The sequence below is a fragment of the Plectropomus leopardus genome, chromosome 12, assembly GCF_026936395.1.
Source record: "Plectropomus leopardus strain MGB_pleo_1.0 chromosome 12, ASM2693639v1, whole genome shotgun sequence".
Classification (NCBI taxonomy): domain Eukaryota; kingdom Metazoa; phylum Chordata; class Actinopteri; order Perciformes; family Serranidae; genus Plectropomus; species Plectropomus leopardus.
In genome coordinates this window covers 20256043-20274020 of record NC_142187.1, presented here as the reverse complement: position 1 = coordinate 20274020, position 17978 = coordinate 20256043, and the positions used below count along the sequence as shown (strand labels likewise).

The 17978-nt window shown below is 41.1% G+C and overlaps 1 protein-coding gene across 5 annotated transcripts in view; it reads left to right on the top strand.

Annotated features, from left to right (window-relative positions):
• Nucleotides 1-8770, top strand: part of gpc5c (glypican 5c) — a 139594-nt gene extending 130824 nt beyond the window's left edge. For all 5 annotated transcript variants that reach the window (XM_088085426.1, XM_088085428.1, XM_088085427.1 and 2 more), the window contains one exon: nt 6512-8770. In XM_088085426.1, coding sequence (XP_087941552.1) covers nt 6512-6699 — 188 coding nt within the window. In that variant the 3' untranslated portion in view covers nt 6700-8770. The remainder of the gene's footprint in view (nt 1-6511) is intronic.
• The last annotated feature ends 9208 nt before the right edge of the window (nt 8771-17978 follow it).

The following is a 17978-nucleotide window of genomic DNA, read 5'->3' as shown; positions in this document are numbered from 1 at the left end:
TGAAGGTCAAGGCAAGGAGGGAGGAAGATGGTGAGAACGAGAGTGAGGAGGAGCAAGTTACCAACCTCCAATACACTCCCATGATGCGCTATAAATCAAACTTCCACCTTCTGACTGTCTTTATAATTGCACACAGCAGGCACAGGAGTGAAAACTGCCACAGGTGCTTTAAAGCATATGATGAACAGGTCAAGGTTTTCTGTTTACACATGTAACTTCTGTGTGGAGTTACACAATAGATGATCTCATCTCTACATGTCATATATAGCCGCTTAGACAGAAGCCTTGGCGTTGGTAAAATGAAACAGAGGACAGCCTTTTGTATTGTATTTTGATGCAGAAAGGTCTGTTTTTAGGTTTAGGCAAGAAAACAACTTGGTAATGGTTAGGAAAAGATGGCAGATGGAGCTAGAAAATACCCAGCTTTAAGTGGCACTTGTTGTTTTGTTTGTCTCGAACACTGCTCTTCTGGGTCCAAGTCCAATGTTTGTTGGACCCATCCACCTTTCATTATGCCCACCCTGAGTTGACGTTTACACTCTTAAAGCCTTTGAAACCTGAGCAACTTTGTGTGATTTCTTTTAACACCAAGGGGAGAAAGCAGTGAGCAACTGGCCCAAAAGAAAGCAAGAAATTAGTACAAAGAAAATTACTTGATCGGTATACATTGGGTTGGGAGAAAGCCTGGGACGATCTTAATTCAAAGAAATAGAAAAACTTAAGCACAACTGAAGTGAATAGAATGCTTATTTCTGTTTGTTAAGTCGGTTTTGAGCCTTGAAAAGCTGCCTTGTCATCTTGATAGCATATAGTGTGACAACTTGCTAAGCCCCAGTATACAGTAGCACCATTCCTCACTGGATTACAGCTCTGCAGCTAGTCTTCAGCCAAGAGTCCCATGCAAGCACAACACACACACACACACACACACACAGCCATGCACAACACATATTAACCATAGTTTCCTAGATTAACTCATTGGATTTACCTCCTCATAAACCCGTTGCCCTTTTGCCCCTGTATTGCTTCTCTAAATGAGTGCATGACTGTGCTTTTGTACAGTCTCAGTGTTGTGTGCATTTGAGCTGCCTGTGTGTGTATTGTCATCCATAGTATGTATGACGCGCTGAGGAAAAGAGAGATTAAATCTTATCGGTTAAGACAGAGAGAGGATTGTTTAGGAACAGTTTGTTTCTTCCCTCTGCATGTCTGAGGGTTTCATCTGTGTGGCAGCAGTGACCATGTGCTGGCTAACCGAGACAAACACAGAGGAGAGAGAGAGAGAGAGAGAGAGAGAGAGAGAGGGAGGAAAGTAGCATTGGAGACCTGACATGATCGCCTAAAAAACCCACATGCAAATTTCTGTCCCTTAGAATTTTTCCAAAGAAATGATGACCAAAGACTTTGTTATTCCTCCCACTCACCTTCCAACCCTTATTCCTCCCTTCCTGTCTCCCTCCCATCCCTCCTTCCTCTTGGCGAGAGCCCCGAGATCCACCTCTTCTTCAGTGCCGTGGCCAGGCTTGTTAGAAGCAGCTGTTGTTGCTCCTTGGCCAGTGGGAAATGGAGGCTCCTCCAAACACACAATCTGCCCATCTGGAGAGGCATTAGTGGCAAAGGACAGTACAAACCATTTCTCACACACTTAGCCAACACAGAGGTCAACAAGGTGTTAGAAGACAGAACATCCCTCTTTAACAAGCTACAGGCAAAGGTTGAGCTGTGGTGCTTTCTTGTACTGTGTGTGTACTCATTATATATCAGATTGTGGATATTTAAATGTGCAAAGTGACACGAGCCGCTATCCTCTTCCTCCTTATGACCCTGTCCACTGCAGACTTTAATGACAAATGAGTTACTAAAAGGTCCACACACACATACACACATACACACACACTTCGTCTTAATGTCTCAGCACTCCACTTCTATTTGTTTCTCGAGTTTGTGTCACCCTGTTTTTCTCTGTCACTGTTTGTTGCCTATTATAAAGCTTTTTACCAATCAAATCACATTTGTCTTTTACTGCTGGGGAACATATGTCATTGACTGTTGTTGTAATGGGAGAAGCATGTCGATGCGCCGTCTCACAGCCTTGAAGTCGCCGGGGGTGATTGATTCCATCTGCCTCGATACGAGTGACGATGGATCTTCATCCTCATACTGAAAAGCCAAACTAACTGTTTTCCTCTTCTAACCCGCTCTGTCATCTCACTCCCTCCCTCCCGTTCGCCCGCCCTCAGTTTTTCTGCCTTACTTGTTCTCCCTTTTTTCCCTGCAACCATATTTGGGGGATTTACACATGAGCCAGCTTATGAAGCACAGCTTATCTGCTAACATTGTCTCATTATGACAACAACATCACATTCCATTATCCTCCTGCTCTCCTGGTTTCTCTTTCCTTTATACCTCTAGTTGTTGCTTGCTTTTAGGGACTTAATGCAACACAATACTCTTATTCTTGAGTTTCTGTGGTGGTATGACAAAAACATTTTATGCTCAACTGTGTATTATTAATAATGCTTGAATATATATAATTGATTACCTTCAAAGTGACATTATAACATTAAGCTCTTCATCAGTGTCAAGCCCTCCCCTGATGATGAGGTTGACACAAACGTCACCTCAGTGGTAATAAAAATATGTTATAAGAGGAGAATTTACTAGTGTGTAGACTTTCACAGTCTTTTACAATTTCTGTTGCTAGGTTTATCATCTGGATATATGTGTTTTTGTAAACCCTTTTGTATGGCTTAAAATGTAATCATAATAAATTCTTTTGTGAAATTACACATCGATATGATCATTTTTTATGATCATATTTATTACTATTATTATTATTATTAATTAGTAAACTAATGAAAACATAGTTATGAATATTATATACCATTTCTGTCAGTGGCAGAGCTCTGTTTTTTTACTTCTGTATTTCACAGCAGATGTTCATCTGTTTTTAAGACCTCGATCCACTAACTCTTTGCCCGCAGCGTCATCTTTGAGAACGGTTTAAATATATTAATAAGAAACAATCTTAGTGTAAAGACATATGTTAAACTCACCTCCCACAGTACTACTGCAGCATTGATCCACCCATCAAATTTTGGCCACTTATTTGGGTCCAGGATATTAGTTTGGATGCATTATCTGTTTTACATGTTCAATGAGGTCCAATCAGTTTAAAATACTTCTTTAGGGCATGAACTTTGGTTTATGTATCAATGAATTGGCACTTTGAAGTAAACAAGACATAAGGCAAATTACACAAATATCTCTTTAATTTCTTTCTTTTATGCGCCTCCCAGCTGGTTGCACTCTAGGCAATCATCTAGTTTGGCTTTGTCTTAAAACGGACCTAGTTAGATTAATGAGTACTGACTCTTAGCCTTGTTACTTTAATTTATTGCATCCAATTTTATTTTATTTAACATTTTACATAGTATTCCAACACAATGCATTCCAAAATGCCTACTTTACATAACAAAACTTTACATACAAAAATCAGTTTTTTTCCAGTAGTTGGCAGTGTCCTCTGTGCTGCTATTGGTTGTTCTGGCAAGGACCTGCTCCATTAATTAGCCAGTTGGTTAGCCTGTAGTGGAGTAGTATTAGTGTTGTGTTGGCCCATTCAAATGCTGCTTTCTGACATCTCCCTGATGAGATGCAGCCCATTTCCATCGAAACAATAACAGCAATCTGATTTGGGATAAATGATGTCTTTGTCTATTGTCTACTGGAACAACAAAAACCATTGGCACGGAAAACACTCCTCTCTCCAGAGCCCCGCCGAGCCCTATTCACACTTGCACACACACATGCATGCAAACCCAAGTGTACAGCAGGGATGGGTTGATATGCACTCTCCATCTGACAAGAGATTGTATTCTAATATTTACACATTTGATCAGGCCAGGTGTGAAATGAAAAAATCTTCAATGGATGACAGCTTTAAAAGAGTAATAGATTTTTTTTTCAACTTTTATTTGGGTGAAGACGTGATTTAGTTTGGTATTCAAAGCTCTTGTGTGCAGAGCTTTAAATTTTTACATTTTATATGGGCATAATAACTTATAAGTTATCACACACCTGGCTGTCAAGTTTCTCGACAATCCAGTCACCGCACAGTGGAGGCTGTAACTGATTTAATTAGACAACTGAATTCTGGGCACATCAGTTTTACACACACTGGCGGGAATCGCTGCAAACTTGGACTGTTTTTGTGACGGTGACAGCTTATAGAGACATTTTGACACTGGACTTTGGCGCTGTCAGGGCTCTGATAACTAGCTATCACAACACACAGCCTTTCTATCCTTCACCCCCGTCTCTATTTGTTTCTTTCTGTATATTTTGGGATCAGCCCTCCTTGATTTCACCCCATCTTCTCTATGAACTAACACAAGGCTTTTAGAGCCCCGAACTCTTGGGTACAAACTAAATGTGTGATACTTGTAAAGTCTTAGTGATGCAGGTTAACTTAATTGGTAACAGAGAGCGTGTGGTGCACTTGCTGTGCTGAGGGTGGTAATCTGTTTCATTGATGTACATAGCTGAGCTGGGTTGGGTCCGGCTGGGATCCACAGAGATGAGCAAAAAGAAGGAATGGGTAATGAGCAGAAGGAATTCATTTCCTTTTGATTTAAGAGACATCAACACGCCGTTACATCCCACAGGGAAGTGAGATGTAGAGAGGAAAGAGATGCATTCAGAGCCAGGGTGATGGTGAAGTTTGAGAGAGCCTGGAAGAACAGCGAAGAGTAGAAAAATAAGTAAAGTCCTCTTTAAGGAAACCCGGGATTTCACCAGAGTCAGCAGAAAAGTGTTTGCATGTGGAACTTTATATGCGCGTCTGCGAGGGCCGTGATAAAATGGGTGCTTAATGTCCTACCCTCATCGCCCTGATTTATCTCTGATTGGCTGTAATGAGACAGTTAGTGCTGTCCATCATGTGCTGCTGGCAATTATACACCCAATCAGTCCTCCATCACGATATGTATGTGGAGATGACGGTTGAAAGTACAGTTTTGTTTTTTTACTGTTTCTGTAGTGATGAAAAAACACTATCTAACAAACTGCACAGGTTTGTTGTGTGCATCAAAAGACTTTTTACGTAGAGATCAACTATAACCACTATACATAGTCCCCTTATTACGCCACCTTTGTTTTCTTTCTTTCTGTTTTTTTTTACACAAAACTAAATAACGGCAGAATAATGCTGCCTAAGTGTGTGATTATAGACAGCATGCCAGAAACAAATGAGGTGTGGCGGGCCTGACGTGTAACAACAGCGTGAGGCTCTAGTGTGACCTCTAATGTCTTATATTATTTTATTTTATTATTTTTTTTATATTATATTATTTGTTCTATTATTTTTATCATCTTTTATTGCTTTTATTCTCATATTTAAAAAAAAACTTCAAACAGTATTTTAACTGCCATTTCGCAGTCTGCTTGTTTTATCACTTTTATTCCTTTTATTTGCTTTATTCTTGTTCACCTTTTGTGTTCTTGCCTTTTTGTTTGACTTTTGTAGACCTTTCTTTATTTGGCATGTTCGTTGATAGTTATCTTATTATGCCCTGAGTTACCTTGCTTTATCTGTTAAAGCACTTTGTAAACATCTGCTTTTAAAGGTGCTTTTTAGATCAAGTTATTATTATGAATAATTAAGTTATTCTAATCTAACATATGCGCCAATATAAACAATAACAATAGCATAACATGGCAATAATAATCATTCCCCATCCCTGTTATATGGCGACTGATCTCGAGATCATTGTGCATCTCATGTCCAGCAGCAAAGTTGCACTTGTTACCACTTGTCTAATATCAGATCAGTGCTGACTGGCAGGCTATTCAGTTGCTAATGTTAATGAAGCAGTGTTTTTTTAATTTTTATTTGATGGCTTGTTTGATTGATTGATAGCCTGAAACTTAAGTTGTGAATGACTCGCAAGCGTGTGGATGCCATTATTGCCATAGCTGTGTGTGTGTTTACATAAATACCATCAGTGATGATACTGATGATTTATCAGGATCTTCAAGAGTAGTGCATTTTCATGAAGATTTCAACCTTGTAACTGCTCTCTGTACTGTTGAAAATGAAGGGTATTGGTAAAAATAAGAAATGGGATTGGGCCTTAGACAAAAGGATATAAAAGTGAGTTAGTAGCTGAGTAGTAATACAGTGGTATTGTAAATGCATTTTGAAATGTTTTAAAGCACTCTTCAAAGTAATTTATCGCTCCACAGCTGTGCTTCTTCTGCTCATGTACATATGGACTCACTCTAAACTGTAACAGATATAATCATACATCAATTTTTTGTGTGATTGTTTTTCAAAACCCTTGGAATGAGAAAATGGGAACGGTGATTGGATGATCATAAGCCCCTTATATACAATTTTACAAGCCCAAAGGACTCTGAACATTAAAGCTGATTACCATGATTACAGTGATGAGCCAAAACATTTATCTCTGTCTGCTTCTCTCCCTCTCTCTGTTTCTGTCTTTCACAGCACATACAGAAGCCTCCAGTGAAGGAAAGCCCATCGGGAGACAGCCTGGAGTTGACGTCCCACAGGAGAACCCTTCTAAGCCCCCCTCAGTGAAGGTGATAGGGGCCTCGTCGTCTGCCAGCTGGGCACAGCCCTGGAGCCTCGCACTGCTCCTTGCTGCACTTTGCTTGCAGTGGACCCTGTTCTGATGCCAGTGCCCTCTGTGAATCCCCCTGTCCCCCCTTTAGGAACCACATACATGCACAGAGACACTCATATCATATACATATCACGCATAGTATCCCTACTCCTGTCCTCAAAGTACATGGATGATGATGAAATGTGGATAGTGTGGAAGAGAAGAGGACAACGTTGCAGGAGACTGTAGACTGGGGGGCTCCTGCAGGAACATGTTGTCCTGCAGCATCACCAATGTGGGTGTTTGCAAAAGCTAATCTTATGCACGCTCATCTACCAAGATTAGACCGGCTGCTTCTTCTAGGCTGTTTTGGGGCTAGACGTTTGTGTACACAGACACCAGTACAGCCCCACCACTCACACAGACACACTCCTGGTGGTTCAGAATGGGACTGCATTATTCTGATTTTACTTAAAAAAACGCTTATACATGTTCGAATATACAGTGCAAATGCAGCCGCCTTCTTTTTCCGCTGTTGGTTTTTACTTATCCTTCCAGGCAAAAATCCTCATCACAGCCACTGCACCATTTGCCAGCCAGGCAGAAGAATTCAGCTCATTTGAAAACTCTACTCATTTTCTTTTCAAGGATTAAGGAATGCATGATAGATTGATAGATCAATCCCAGGTGCCTGGCCCAGAACAGCAGATTTGATATACTCTAATGACTGTGTACCTTGGCGGGGATTAGAATGTAATGAGTTCACAGGTAGAGCACGGGCACACTTGCACGGCTGAACACATTGTGCAGACAAACTAGGTGTGTATAGTATGTAACTGTATATAGGTGGAAAAGATTTGACGGACTGTATGAGGTTCTGATTCAACAAAAAGCTCTTAACTGGGGTTTTTTTTTTCCCTCGGCTACAAATGGACTGTCTGCTCCACACTACATATAAAATAATGCAAAAATAAACCTATAGAGAATTAATTTCTGTAAGAAAAAAAGCAGGAATGCACATCATTTTTTCCAACTCAAGCCATTGACATAAATGGATAAATTTAAGATGTCTGAACAAAGCCTGTACGTTGTTGATTTTACTAATGTTTATTGTGCATCCAGTTTTGTGTGTTTGCTTGTTGAATTGCACAGTAATGCATGTTTACCCTACCAAGTTATCAAAATTGTTCCGGTAGGATCAGGTTCTTCTTTAAGAAGCATCAAAAACTCATATATTGCCTTTTCCAGTAAATCTTGCTGATGGTGCGACGTCAGGTTTTTTCTTCCTCTCTCTAATGATGGTTTGAAACTTGAAAACAAGAGGAAGGTCCGGCTGCAGATCCAACACATGCAGATTCTAACTCATCTGAACCCACACAGAAAGACATTTAGAATATATTTTACAAAGTTGCGTGCATCTGTTGTCCAGTATAGGGGTGGCCATCTCACATATATTTTGCCAAATAAGCTCTAATGTCTCTTCTCACTCTTAAGCAGACCATTCCTTGGAATTCCAACAGAATAACAGCAAATCCGTCTTTGTTTTAAATGATTCCTCATGGGGATGGAGAAAAAAAAGGGAAGTTCAACAAAAAAATGTGTGAATGCTATAACGGCTTCTTCTGTATACACACTTTCTCTCTTGTGTAGCTGAGGATGGTTCATATAGTGGTACCTGTGTGAATGAGGATGTATGTGTGGTCATTGCTATGCAGATACAATATTAAACCTGATAATGCCTAAAAGCTCTGCAGATAAAGTATCTAAGCTAAATAGGTCTATACACTTACATGGATCTTTGTGCAGTGAAATAACTCTTCTATCAACTAGTCTTGTAAACAACTCTTCTTCTCCGTACTAAAACATAACCCACCGTTGACAGAAGGATGACCTGCTTAACTCCTTGCATATACATACAATTCTACATTAAAGCGTTGCAGTTAATGCGGAACGGAGATGACTGCAGGTGTGTAAGGTGTTTGCAGTTTAAATGTTTCACATCTTGTGTTCTGTAACCACATTTTGTTTAGTTCATATAATTTCCTCCATGTATGTTTTGTTCATGACTGTCGTTCATTGCACCGCAGATCACATACAGCCCTTTACCCTCGCATGTGTATAAATGTACATATTTTAAGTCACTTGCCATTTGTTTTGTGTCTCATTTCTTCTCCTGTGTGTCAGTATGATACGGTGAAGCTGAGCTCTGTTAACGGCGCTCTGCCTTTTTGCTTGTCTCGATAGCCTCTCCCTGAAGAGTATCAGTCATGATAGACCGGTGTTGTATTAAAGACCACTGAAATCAAGACCAAGTTATGACTAAGACCAGAGTGTATCGAGACTGAGACAAGTCCAAGACTTTTAAGGGTTGAGACCAAATCAATAGTCCCATGTTCTGATAAAAAGCAGAACATGCAAACTATAGGCACTCCTCATAATGATCTCAAAGATCCACGTGCCCATGAAAACACCCACAAAAATCACCGACAATTCCTCTTCAATTCCTTCTTTTATTACCATACTATATTTAAGTACAAGTTTACCATAAGAAAAGTCTTGATAAAAAATTCAAGAGGCATTGCAGAAGTTAATTTTATGTGTGGGAATTTTGTTTTCTCTGAGCGCAACAAACACGACTACAGCCATCAACCTAACCATCTTTATCTAATCTCCTTTTTTGCTCACGCAGTTCAGTGACATCCCCACAGTTGTGGCCTTGAAATAAAATCAAATCCAGAGTCCTGAGACGAGACCTTCAAAAAGTGATCAGAGACCAAGACTGATATCGAATACTACATTGATGTGTTTTGCTTGGAAAATTGTTTTTTCTAAAATACACATATATGACACACTTTTTTCCTGATTAGTCCTTGTCTAAAGACTGTGTGGGCTTGCACAGACTGCTTGATTGACTGCTGTAGCGCAGGCTCTTTAATATTTCATGCTGACAGCACTCACATTGCCCCTGTCCCCAAAAAGGAATATTAAACAGCGAGGTGACCAAATTATGCACATCCAGTGCTATCCTTGGAGCCTTTTAAAGGAAGAATGTGACACTTTGGGAATTTCACTTAATCCGCCTCTTGAAAATTGCTGCAAAGTAGCACCTCTGAAGTATACACACTGTATCACACTTGAGCCACAAGAATACAGGAAGTCACTTCCGCTAAGCCTACACACCCAGGAATAGCGCTGGGCTTTGAAGAAGATTCGATACAGTGGCTAAACTGTGGAATATCAACTTCCAGGTCTGTCACGTGATGAGATAGGGCCAAAAAGACTGTTTCTCTGTCACAGTCTGCTCTGCCTCTCTCCTGTTGCTGTGGGATTTCTTCCATTTACTCCACCCCCACCTCTCTTTCCATCCAGCCACTCCCCCTCATCAGCCTCAACACCTCCACCTGGTGCTCCCAGCTGCTCCTCATCTCCAATCAAGCCAGTATTGAAGCATCCTCACTTCATTCACTTTTTGCCAGATTGTCGTAACTTCCATGCCTGACCTTCCAGCGCTCACTCTTGGACTGTTTTCCTTGTTTCGTCTCGGCTCGCCTCTGACCACCTCTCCTCGTCTCTGCCCTGGTAGACCTAACAGCCTTCTGTCTCCGACCACGAGTTTTGCCTGTGCACTTCCTGGTTCTCCTCTGCCAGTGGCTGTGTGGTGCTCTACTACTTCAGCTCTGTCGAGAGAGATCGTCATTCTTTCAGCTGTCTTCAGAGCCTCCCGCCGAGCGAAACATCTCCTCCGTGTGAGTGCCGCTGGTGTTTATTGTTCTAAAGGTGCATCGATTCCCCGCCTGTCCTCGTCGATTCCGCTTCCTGCTCCTTCTGGATTCGTCTGCTCTGCTGCCTTCCTGCCTGCCTGAAACCAACTCTGCCTCCTCTTTGACCACGAGCCCTGCCTGCCCCTCTCTGGAGTCCCCGCTTTTCCCACAAGCTCCCTGCTGTAAGTGTTTCTGCAATGTACTGGATACATTCATCTGCCTGTCTGCTCCACATTCACAATTTCCCCACTCGAACTCTCAAGTATCACCTGTGAACGTGAGCTCACCCCAGTCTCTCTACAAACTCTGCTCGATCCCAGAACTTACAACTGTCGCTACTTACCTTCAACCTGATTATACTCTCCTCTGCTCCATTCAACCTGCCAAAAGATTAGATAAAGGTCATTACCAACCACTCAAACTACTCACCTGCTCTTTTGTGCTGCAATTGGGTCCTACCACACCTCATTACATTCTCATAGGCTTACATTGTGGAAGAGACATCTGTACAGAAGCAGATTATTTATTTATCTTTTTGGGAACACCATCTCCCAAGTATTAACACTTAATTAGCTCTAACTTAAATCAGTATGTTCTGTAAAATATCCCTTTAATTTGTATTCTATGGGCATTTCTGTGCAGCATATTCAGTGAGCTTTTCATTCAACAGGTTCCTCAAGCAAGTCAGTGGGCTGTTTTAGAGTCATTAGGTTCTGCAAATGTATTCTCGCAATACACATTTATGTCCTGAGATTTTTTTTTTTAAAGCAAGTATTCACATATATTAACTTGGGCTATTTGACAAGGCAAGGCACTTGCATTGTAGTAATATTTGACCAATAGAAGCTATACATTGATTCCAACAGCCTAATAAAGCTGTGTACTTTATCCACCACCAGTAATGAGGGCGTATGTACTGTGCACAGGGAGAGCCGTGTCAGCCTGACCTTCTCTATTTGCATCCAGGAAGGCTTTTGCTAAACATATCAGTCCGTGTTTGCACCAGGAATAGAGGCAGTAAGCAAGTGTGGGAGTGCAGAAGACATGAAAAGGTTTGCTGCTGGAAAGGACGGTCAGCCGTGATGACAGCGGCGTCGACAGTGACAGTTTGCTCGCTCAGCTGATGTGTGGCTGACCCGCTGGCTTTTCCTTTAGGGGAAACTTTGCCTATTCATGGGCTATAATTGCCCTGAATTAGTCTGTGCTGTCAGCTGCAATGTTAGCACCACTGGTAGCCCAGCTTAGCTACTGTAGGACATAAAACACAAAGCAAGCATGAAGGGAGCCACTGTTGGTGAGAACAGACACATGTTTGTGGGGTGACATAAACTACCAGAATACCCTTATTGACATTCAAACAGAGTGAGGTTATGGCCTAAATCAGGGTGTATGCCATGTTTCATGTATTAATATAGCATCACAAGACAAAGTTAGATACGGCATAAAGTAGAGGTGTGACCGAGTCATTGTTTTACAAGTCACGAGTTAGGGCTCAAGTCCTAAACTTTCAGTTTAAGACCTAAGCAAGTCATAATGTGCACCTCAGCAAATGCATCGTCATTTTTAACCACATAAATGTACTAAACATACAAAAAAAATGTGTTTTTCTTAAAAATGTAGTCATTTGTTAAAACACATTTGTTAAAGTTACTTAGCTTTTAAGCCAAAGTAAGCCAGGAATTAGCTCACTAACTATGTAAAAATATGCCTTAACTTACTGTTCCTTGTGCAACTTGAAATGTCAAACAAAGTTGGAAGTTGTGTCTCAGCCTGCACGTTTTGCATACCGCAAATTTTGTTTTTCTTGACTTTTGCATTTATATGCAAACAAATATCTAATATAAATTTTTAAAAAGTGGTGCTTGGTTATGTTTTTCATGGTTCTCTCCTGCAGCTTAATTGGATGCAGTTGGATTTGTTCAAAATGGATCATCTGGGGAATAAAGTGTCTACTTTCTGCAAACAAATAGCTTGAATGTTAGCCTAGTTGAATCAGGAAATAAGGGAAATGAATTGAGTGGCACACTTTTTAAATATTTTTTATGACTGAGTTTGGGGGAAAGGTATCAATAATTTTCAAGACAAAAAGCTCAAGTCCAAGTAAAGTCACGAGTCACTGGTGTTAAAGTCTAAGTCAAGTTGCAAATTTTTTTTTACTTTTGTCAGCCGAGTCTTCAGTAACCAATTTTGTGGCTGAGAGTTAAAGTCATGTGACTTGAGTCAACACCTCTGTCACAAAAAAGCACAAGAAAAATATTTAGAAATAACATCTATAATTGGTCTTAAGGCTTAACACTGATCTTTTTCTTCCACAGTGATTATAAAAGCATTTGATGGCAATGTATCAGGCGACAGTGGCCCTCCAAGTCTCACCACACCTCCCACTGTTTTAGCCATCAGCCTGGGAGCACATAACTAATAGCACTTTCCTGGCTAAAGCACACAATGTCCACGAGCTCCTTCTCACTCGCTTTGTCTCTCTCTCACACACACATACACTTTTAGGAACACAAAAATCATCACAAACACACACACACCGGTGATCTCATTCACACACACCCTGTCCCACAGTTGTACACTTCCAATTGCACGCAGTCTGTATTTGATCCTTGGAGTCTATTTCATGCTTGTTGCTGTGAAACTGAGTGTCTGGCTGGCTGCAGCTGAGGAGCAGAGAGAGTGCCCAGTCTAAGGATATCGTGCCTCCGCTTTGCCTGAGCTGTAATTGGACTGCATTGTCCCTGCCTGACAAAACCAAAGCCGTCTGTCGTCCTTTAATAACCTCCGCTGACTGACGCAGAAAGCCATGGATGACTTTAAAATATGGGCAATGATGGGAGCAAACTCAGACATTGGAAAAGAGTTAGTCCAAAAATTACTTTGAACTGCGTTTTCTTTCTCTTAAAGGAGCAGTGTGTGGGATTTAGTGGCATCAAGTGGTGAGGACTGCAGATTGCAACCAGCTGAAACTTCTCCCATGTGCCAAGTGTCAACTCCCAGTTAAGACCCCTCCAGTAATCTTTATTTAATACAGGAAGTTTCTTCTTGGTGCACAATTATCCTCAGAGGTCTCTTCCTCTCCAAAACATAAGGACCAGGTAATTGAACTGATACACAACCAGTGATCTAAACCAGTAAAACACCAAATAAAGCAGGTTCACCTTACAAAACAGTGTTTCTCCAACACTGTTTGGCTTTCTGCAGACAAGATGCTAGTCCAACACCTGTTAATGTGTGCTCATCTTTTTTATAATCCCAAACGTTCAGGAAGCTTTTTCTCAAAGGCAAATCATCCACAGAGGTCTCTTCCTCTCTAAATAAATAGACCAGGTGATTAAAACCAATAAAACACTGAATTAAGTGATTTTATGTTACAAATCAGTGTTTCTCTAAAACGGTTTCTTTTTTGCTGATTGGCTGCCAGACCAGCACCTGCTAATGTGTGCTCACTATTTTCTCTTATAACTTACGTTCTGGGCCTTCGCCAGAGCTGTATTATCTGCAGAGGTCTCCAAAAACAAACAACCAGGTGATATAAACATGTGAAAACAATATATAAAACTTCAAGTATCAGGGTAAAAAAAATAAGTCTTGAGTCACCCAGTAGCAGTGGGCGCCCCCATCTACAAAGTCTGTCCTGGCCGCAGTTTTGATTACAACCCTTTGCAGCCTTTTGCTGCACATCATCCCCTCTCTCTCACCCTTTCACTCCAAAAGCTGAAGGGAAAACCCCCCAAAACATAAGCTTAGAAAAAAAGACACCCATAGCAGAGCGGCTTCTAACTATGGCGGCCAAAACACGAATGACCCAGTCTAGCGCCAGTGTTGGTTTGTCTGTTCTACGTTACTGTATGAACATTATGGTGCAACATGGCGGACTCCATGCTCCATATATAGATATAAATGTCTCATTCTAAGATAATGAAAGCACAACAATTCTTGTTTTCAAATAGTTATACGCTAAATAAAACATACGTATTTAATGTTTTATCTCTGCCAGTATATCCCCCTAAATCCTGGTCACTGAACATTTAAGTTAGCTTTACATGGACAGAGTAAATGGGTATGGATGATTCAGTTTATCTACTGTAGGTACAGACACACACACATTGCAAGGAGCAGCGTGGTCAGTGAGTGTAACTGAGAGATCCGGGGACCTGAGGTCACAGCTGCTCAGCTGTCTGTCTGGGCTATTTTAAACGGTAGCACACATCAGCGCTTCTGTCCCACTGGTTTGGCCAAGTCCACACCTAAACGTCCCCACACACTTACTGAAGTCTTGCCTTTGTGAAGAGAAGATCTAACGCTTATTCACACATTCAGAGATGAGCTACAGCTGTATCAAACATCATGAAAAAAAGTGAATTTTCTAACAGATCTTCCCTGAAGTCAAGCTGATTGTGTGGTAGGAGTGTGACAGCAGTGGAGCACCCCCTCTCTCCCCAGATTGTCTTACCTTTTCAGCCTGGGGATCAGAGTGACAAGCTTGCACTAGGAGGAGGGAGGCACTGGAAATAGCTTTTCAAAGATGAACAATTGGGTGAGGTAAAGGGGAAACGAAGGGGGACTCGCGGCTCCTATTAACCACAGCTCACCGTCTTGAGTTTCAAGTCGTCAACTGCATCCGTCCCCCTCTGCGCTGAGCTCCCTATGCACTCACAACGGGCTCACTCAAACTGTCACTGCCAATTCTCCCTCTGTCACCCTGCTCCGACAGCTCATTAGCATTATGCTCAATGAGTTCTCGAGCTGACTAATTGAGTCCAATTAAACAAATTTTCGACATGACAGACCATCAAGAAGAGCCTCAGCAACACTGACAGAGATCAAATCTCTAACAGGGACACAAGGACTTTTGCTCGATTCTTCCTACTCACTGATTGGCCTCACTTGTCAGTTTTGTTTCCCATCATGCACTGTGTTGTTGGCAGAGGGCAGGTAAACAGTGTTAGGAAGTGTTACCCTCCTGTCAGCTACCGTGAGGTTGTTGTCATTTTCTGTCTAGAAAAATGTTGTGGGGCAATGCACAACAGTTTGTTGCTGACTGAAGACTGAAACATAAAAACGGAAATGCATGTAAAACATTAATTCATACCAAGAATTGTGGAAGATTGCGCGTCATCTTGTGCAATCAGTAGAGATCTTCCTCTGGCAAGTCACTCTGGATGTGTACGAACAGCACAGAATATGAACACAATAATGCAGAACAGCCATTCAGCTGTGCAATAATCTCAGATCTCCCACAAGAATCCCAATTTATTCTGCCTGCTAGGAAAGAAAAATAGAGGCAGACATGAACCTCCACACCACAAGCCAAAGGACTGGGCGTCTGGCAGGGACCTTTTCTAACCGCTCTGACAAGACCCAAAGGTGAAGAGATTTACTGGACTGCACTGCCCACCACTCACTGTCCAAAATCACACAAGGGAAGGTGTCAGGAGGTCAGGTGGGGTTATGCTCACATGTGTCTCTATGTCTCAAGAAGGTAAGAGAAAATAAAGAATCTAAGATAGAGCAAGATAGAAAAAGGATATGCCCTGTAACAGAGGCAATGATAATGCAACAAATAGACATTGCTTATAGAGCATCAGTGTGTTCTCATTTGCCAGCTCTACATATTGTACAGAGTAATGCGGGCTCTTGGCAGAAATAAATATTACGCCATTAGTGCCATCTTACTTACAGACCTAAGCAAACACACTAAATTTAATGCAAAGTATCTCACATTTCATATTGTTTTTGTCAGAATATATGAACAGGACCCCGTAGCACCTGTTAGATGTAAAAGATAATGTACAGCCAAATGGCACTATCTAGGGCTGAAAATTGAAGCCAGTGCGGGGTAGCCAAGAACTGCAGTCCTGGTACAGTAAACTGTTTTGGTGTCTGTAGCCAATTTCCGCATTAATGACAACTGTCCGAGGGCAGAATTTTTTTTTTTTTTCATTTGCTTCATGCCAATAGTTGAAGAGCGAAGAGGTCATTATTGCAAAATAAACACCACTAGGATGATTCAGGTTTATTTTTGCAGTATTTACCCACTTGCTGTACATTATCCTCCTATAGCCACTTACTAAAGAAATCCATAATTTGAAAATATTCATTTAAATATTACTTGATTTATACTGCATTTTGAGGACTATATTTCACTTATTCTATTGCTTCATTGAATACTCTGTATGGTCATATATGGCATTTTATGATCTGCTATTTCTGAATAGGAGAACATGCAGTGTTGATCGCAGACACAAACCTACATAACTCTTTTTTGGGTTTATTTTGCAAAGATGACTGATTGCACATGATCTCTTTCATATAGTTATTAAAATGCAGTTGAACTAGGAGTTATACTGTATTAACCAGATGTCTAAAAACCGCGCTGCTGTTGTTGTGTACTTATGTTTCCTGCAGCAAGCATTTAAAAAATAACTTTTTCATGATTTAATTTTTTAAAATTGTGTATTTCATCTAGTTACAATGAAATAAAATGCAGATGACATGAATTATAACCACAAACTGGATAGGGCTTATTTACAACATTAAAGCATTATAATAAAATCACTGTTGTTCATGTTATTTATCCCCCCTACCCCCGGCAAAAAAAAAATCAATTTCAAACCAATGTCTTTAGACAGTATAACATCAGCATTCAACATGTCTTAGTTTCTGCAAACTCGCATCAGCTATAAACAAAATAAATAAATAATAATTGCATCAGAGACCTGTTTTCATTTGTGTTTTTGTATACTGCATCTGTTCCTATCATATAAACCATCGAAACAAAAATAAAACATTAAAAATGTAAAAAAGGAATGTCACGTGATGGCTATTTTCATGCATTGGACTGTTTGATAGCTGACAGTGATCAGACCATACATCAAACTTTTTACTTAACTATGCTACTGCAGTGATGGCAGCATGGCAAAAAATCGCAGCACATAAATCAACCTGCAGATCAGTCTATATATTTTCCCAACAGATACACTGTGCACATGCCCACAAAGACTCAAAGTTATTTCCTGGCCTGTGAAAGAAACAGAAGTGCTGGGTGAGGACGAGTTGTCATTAGAATGTATTGTGTCTTAATAAGGCTATGCAGAGCGGGCCCGAACATTAGTCATCATGAAAGTCTGCCTGTTAGGAAAACAGATTAACAATGTCGCCACATGACAATGGCCAGCCGGAGAGAAATGTGGCCGCTAGCATGAGCCCCCATTCCAATTAAACCAGTGTGGTCTGCGCTGGTGTGTGTGTGTGCGTGAGGTGTGATTGAGGAGTTTAAGAAGGAGTTTGTGTGTGCGTGTGCGTGTCACACATGTTCAAGGCTGGCCAGCATCTCATGTTGAATTCTCTGTCAGGCTCGCTCTGTTTGGCATGCTACAAGCAGCCTCCTTCCTCATGTCCCGGAGATGGATGAGCACTGGTGTGAATGTTCCATGGCTCCCTTGGGTGCCATTCCACCTTTCCAATTCTCTCTCCCTCCCTTTCCATCTCTATCAGGCTGGAACCGAATTCACACGTTCTCGTGTGTGACTGTTGTATTAGTTGGTCTGTTTTTTTATTCCCTATGCTCCGTTGTCCAATCAGG